Source organism: Chlorocebus sabaeus, chromosome 4 (genome assembly GCF_047675955.1).
Source record: "Chlorocebus sabaeus isolate Y175 chromosome 4, mChlSab1.0.hap1, whole genome shotgun sequence".
NCBI classification, from domain to species: Eukaryota; Metazoa; Chordata; class Mammalia; order Primates; family Cercopithecidae; genus Chlorocebus; species Chlorocebus sabaeus.
In genome coordinates, this window is record NC_132907.1 from 28,730,032 (window position 1) to 28,735,848 (window position 5,817).

At 43.1% G+C, this 5,817-nt stretch overlaps 1 protein-coding gene across 1 annotated transcript; it reads left to right on the forward strand.

Annotated features, from left to right (window-relative positions):
• Positions 1 to 5,081: 5,081 nt before the first annotated feature.
• Positions 5,082 to 5,603, forward strand: LOC103222496 (large ribosomal subunit protein eL31-like). The gene has a single exon (XM_038010385.2). It carries the CDS (start codon positions 5,124 to 5,126, stop codon positions 5,499 to 5,501), a length of 378 nt encoding a protein of 125 aa, XP_037866313.2. The 5' UTR covers positions 5,082 to 5,123; the 3' UTR covers positions 5,502 to 5,603.
• Positions 5,604 to 5,817: the final 214 nt, after the last annotated feature.

The following is a 5,817-nucleotide window of genomic DNA, read 5'->3' on the forward strand; positions in this document are numbered from 1 at the left end:
AGCCTGAGGTAAGAGGAAGCATAGTGAATTCAGATGACTAAAGTACGGTGGTTCATAATGGCCTGGGCATAGAGTTTGGAGAGAGGGTGGGGTGAGGATAGAGGCCAGCATGGGAGGAGGTGCCACAGGACAGGAAAATAGGAGCAAAGTGCCACTATGACTTGAAGACAAGTGAAAAGCTCATCATCTAAGGAATGAGAGAGATGTTAAAGTGTTTTATATAGAGTCATGGCATTTCTGTCTTTGAGTGATGGCTTTGGCTCTTGCAATAATTCAGGTAGAGATGAAGGTAGCCTGAACCAAGATGGTAGTGAGTGGATGGAGAGAAGGGATTCATCAGATTTGAGTGAGGAACAGGCAAGGGAGTGGAAGGAGACAGGATGCTTTCCAGGTTTCTGGCTTGAGTTGCCACATGGATAACAACATCATAGACAGAGGAAGGAAATTATGGTAGAGAAAATGGGTTCAGCATTAGACATACTGGGCTTGAGATAGATGGTTGAATATATGGCTGTGAAAGGCAGGAAAGAGATCAGAGCAAAATATTTAGGGTAGGTCTCCATCACTACATAGAAGCCAAAGGGATAGATGAAACATCCTGGGAAGAGTATACAGAGTGAGAAGAGAACAGACCCTAACGTGCAGCCTTCCCAGCATCGACACTTAAGTATTGGTCCAAGGAAAAGCAGCAGCCAGAGAATCACAAGGATGACAAGAGCGGCCAAGGAAACGGTAGATGCACGGTGTCTGGGAAGCTGAAGCAGGGGACTGCTTCAGGATGGGGAAATGGTCAAGTGTCCAGTGTTAAGTAAAGTAAGAAGGGAGAAGTTTCCAGGGGATTTGTCAGCAAGGAGGCAACTAGTGTGTGAGAAGAGCTTCGGAGGTGTTTGGGGTCCCAGCAGCAGATTATAAGGGGCTGAGGAGCAGGGAGGAAACAGTGCAACCCAGTGGCACCCAGTCCTGCTGCTTAGGTAGTCTAGAGAAAATGTATATAATGTATTAGTTTCCTATAGTTGCTGAAATGAATTACCACAAACTTAGTGGCTTAGCACAATGCAATTTTATTATCTTCCAATTCTCTAAGTCACAAGTTCAACACAGGTCTCACTGGGCTAAATTCAGTAAGTCAGAAGGGCTACAGACCTTTCCAGAGACTCTAAGAATCTGTTTCCTTGCCTTTTTTGTTTTTTGTACATGGTCTCACTTCATCACCCAAGCTGCTGGAGTGACATGATCATGGCTCACTGCAGCCTCAATCTCCTACCCTCAAGCAATCCTCCCATCCTCCCACCTCAGCCCTGCACCCCCGCCCGAGTAGCTGGGACTACAGGTGCATGCCACCACACCCAAGTAATGTTTTTAATTTTTGTAGAGAAGGGGTCTCCATATGTGGCCCAGGCTGGTCTCAAACTCCTGGCCTCAAGTGACCCTCCCACCTCTGCCTCCCAAAGTGCTGGGATTATAGGCGTGAGCCACTGTGCCTGATCTCTTTGCCCTTTCAAACCTCCAAAGACCTCCTTCTTCCATCTTCAAAGCCAACAAAGTTGCATCTCTTTGTGCCTTTTTTCCATGGTGACATCTCACTCTGACTCTCTTCTTCTACTTCCTTTTTCTATTTTTAAGAACATTTGTGATTACTTTTGGAGCCCACCTGGATAATTCAGGATAATATTCCCACCTAAGATGCTTAATTTAATCACATGGAAGGTAGTGGGTCCTGGAGGTCAGAATGGGAACATCTTTGGAAGGCCATTATTCTGTCTACCACACATTGGTACATTTTAAAACACCCGGATGATTCTTCTGTGCGAGTGGGATTAAGCAACACTAGAAAGAGAGAAGGGGTGATAATGAGGTTGATAAAGTTTTTTGGTTTTGTTTTACAAAATGAGGTGTGCAATAGTAGAAATAAAGGAGACAGTCATTTTAATCTCTAGCTACTTTTTTTCAGTGATGTCTTAATAGTGAAATTATGTTAGAGAAGAACACTTTTTATTTGACACTTTCTAATGTCTGCCCCGAGCTAACTCTTCTTCCTTTTTCCCTTACTCAAAACATGACATATTGTAGAAGCTTCCAAACCCATAGTGATAATTAAAAAGACGAGCAAAAGATATGCAGCTGCATGCTCAAGGTGAGCCTGAAGATATCCAAACCTAGATTTATAGAAAATGAGCTTTTCAGAGACAGAAACTGAAGAGGCTAATCTGAAATGAAACTCAATTTTCTCCCACGCAGCGGCCTGGGGTTACTTGAGACTGGTCTTTTGTCAGCACTGGGGACTCAGAAATGAAAGTGTGCAGAGATGATCAAATGCCAAGATGGCCATATTGTGCAGGGAAGGCGAGCATGTGTTTTGGTTGGAAGGGGGAACAGTGTTCAATTAATCCTGAAATGTTTGCAAAAACAAATGATGGGCAAAAAGAAAACTCAACTTGAAAGCGGTGTGATTCTTTATGAAAGAATCATCTCCACCAGTCTGGCAGCCACAAAATAAACACGTCAGCCAGCCAGGCCAGAGCACAGATAATTAGGAGTGAGTAGCAGCACATGGACAGTTTTCATTAAAACCAAGTCAGTGTGGCAGATGGGCAGGCCTCAGTGGCCCATCACTGGGGGCTTGGAGGAGGCAGGGCCCTACCTCCTCTGGTCTTCCTGGAGCCCAGGGCCCTGACTGCTTCCCCTTCAAACGGGGGCCAGGATGGGAAGGCTTGTGTTCGGACTGTGCAAGTGTCTGTTCACGCCTCAGTCTCTGGCCAGCAATAGAGGATCATGACAGCAGAGTAATTAAGCCCTTGGGGGAATCCTACAGGCCTGTCAAAGTGAGGGGCTTCCTCCCTGCTCTTCAGACACTTTTCTATGTTCTGGCCACTCCCAGCATTGCAAACTATTTGAGGGTTGGCTTGCCTTTGACCCCTTAAGTACAGAAGAGAAACAGCCACCAAAAATGCATGTATTCTGTTTAAGGAATTGCCTCATTGTTGCATTTTAAAAAATGAATATTTACGTAATTCAATTAAGGCAGAATGCTGATATATGCCGAATGAAGCCTGGGGTTTACAAGGGTGCTGCAGCTACTGTCCCCGTGGTCGAGTCTGGGTCATGAAATAACCATGCCTTAGCGGTCGGACGTGTGCCTGCTTGACAGCAAAGTACCAGTTTGACGACAATGATGCATCCAGTTCCCCGAGGTGGGTCACTTAATGACTGCTCTGCATTGACCCAATAGAATATTTGATTTGTGTTGCTGTAAAAGACACTGTCGACTGCCAGATTGAGGTGAACATCTTGGAACTGACATAGTCAAATACAAGCAGGGCCAAAATATTCTGAGGCTTCCACACTTCCTGCCCCCGCTTCCCCCTTCCTGTCTTCTCTGAGGCAGGCGTGCAGATGGGCTAGGATTTGACACACTGACAGTGGTGGGTCTGTATCCGGCAGTTTCCTTCCCTACCACCCACCCACTACCCTTACAGTACTCGCTGTTCTCCCAGCCTCTGTCCCCCTTAAGCTACTTCTCATCACTCAGCAGAGCTTTCTTTTCTACTGTTGGCTTTGTCAGCATTACTGCTTCACTCTGCTCCCTCTTGGAGAGAGCTGGATCAGATGAAGAAGACAGGGGTGACAGGACCCAATTTTGACAGGAAAGTTCAGTCCCAATTTCTTGCTGCTGACTGCATCTGCCTGCAAGGGGCCAACTGCTTCTGCTCTGGGCACTCCAGTGGGGCACTCTCCTCAAAGACATGAGTTCATGCCTTTTCCAGGAAGCCTCTGGGCCCTGGTGAGAAATACAGTCTATATTTCTGTTGCCCTAATAATCAATGCAAGACCATGAAAAAAGTGGCAGGCCTGAGGACCAAAGGTACCTGGGCAACTATGTGGAGAGTAGGGCCCATAATTGCTTCAGAGACAGTCTAGAAATGAAAATGATGTCAGTTTTGCAAAACTGAGTTGGAGATAACTGTGAGACCCTGAATAGATATGCAGTAGGTCATGGTGGAATCCTCAAGAAAAATCAAAGAGAAAATCTGAGATTTTAGAATCATCTGCTTTCTACCTTAAATTCATGTTAGTCTGAAATCCCAGCTTTCTTCTGCGTAGTTTCTGCCTGCCATATCTTTTCCCATGCTTTCTTTTCAGCCTTTGTTCAAGTGTAGTTCTTGTGTGCAGCATATAACGTGTCTTTCTCTTTCTAAAATCCAATCAGATAATCTATCTTTTAATAGGTGAATTTAATCTCCTTACATTTATTCTGGTCACTGACAGAGTTGGAGTTATTTTTGCCACTACATTTTGTGTTTCTGCTTACCATCCTTTATCTTTATTTCCTATCCCCTTTACTGCCTTCTGTTGGATTGATAACATTTGTCTATATTTCTGCTTTGCCTGCCTCAGCTGGCTTGCAATCTATAAATTGTGTTTATGTTCTTTGGCAGTTATCTTTAAATTTTTAACATAAACGTTTAGCCATGAATTTTCTCACAAAGTCTAAATTTGTTCATTATTTCTATCCTCCTCTAGAACATGAGAAGGACTCAGTGCATTTTAACTAAACAATGACTACCCCCTTTCCCCATCTGGTTATTTATCCTTTTTTAACCCTCAAATTTTCAACACACCCAAAAATTTTAATTATTTTTAAACAAATTGTTAAATTTACCAACTTTTTAAAAGAAAGAACCATCTTGTTATGAAAGAATCGTCTCAGTGGTAATAAATTGTGTGCATAAAAAGAAATAAAGAGCTACAAGAAACAATTGTGGACATACAAATTTGCAATTGCAAAAATATGGAACCAGCCCAAATGCCCATCAATCAATGAGTGGATAAAGACAATGTGGTATATATGTAACATGGAATACTACTCAGCCATAAAAAGGAATGAAATAATGACATTCACAGCAACCTGGATGGAACTGGAGACTATTATTCTAGGTGAAATAACTCAGGAATGGAAAACCAAACATCGTATGTTCTCACTCATATGTGGGAGCTAAGCTATGAGACACAAAGGCAAAGAATGGTACATATACTTTGGACTTCGGAGACTCGGGGGAAAGGGTGGGGGATGGCAAGGGATAAAAAGACTACACACTGGGCTTTTCCAACTTGGACCTGGCAGAATGGCTCCCGCAAAGAAGGGTGGCAAAAAGAAAAAGGGCCATTCTGCCATCAACGAGGTGGTGACCCAAGAATACACCATCAGCATTCACAAGTGCATCCATGGAGCGGGCTTCAAGAAGCGTGCCCCTGGGGCATTCAAAGAGATTTGGAAATTTGCCATGAAGGAGATGGGAACTCCAGGTGTGTGCATTGATACCAGACTCAACAAACCTGTCTGGGCCAAAGGAATAAGGAACGTCCCACATCAAATCCATGTGCGACTGTCCAGAAAACGTAATGAGGATGAAGATTCACCAAATAAGCTCTATACTTTTGTTACCTATGTACCTGTTACCACTTTCAAAAATCTACAGAGAGTCAACGTGGATGAGAACTAATCGCTGATCGTCAAATACATCAAATAAAGTTATAAAATTGAAAAAAGAAAAGACTACACGTTGGATACTGTGTGCACTGCTTGGGTGATGGGTGCACCAACATCTCAGAAACCACCACTAAATAACTTATTATTGAAACCAAATACCACTTGTTCCCCCAAAAACTTATTGAAATAAGAAAATAAATTTTTTTAAAAAATTCTAAAATAGACATTTATTTGTATGTACACAATTGTTTACTGTAATTCAGCCTTTTCTCTGGGCTTGCTTTCATCTTAAAGAAGTTTGTTTGTTTGTTTGTTTGTTTTTTGTTTTT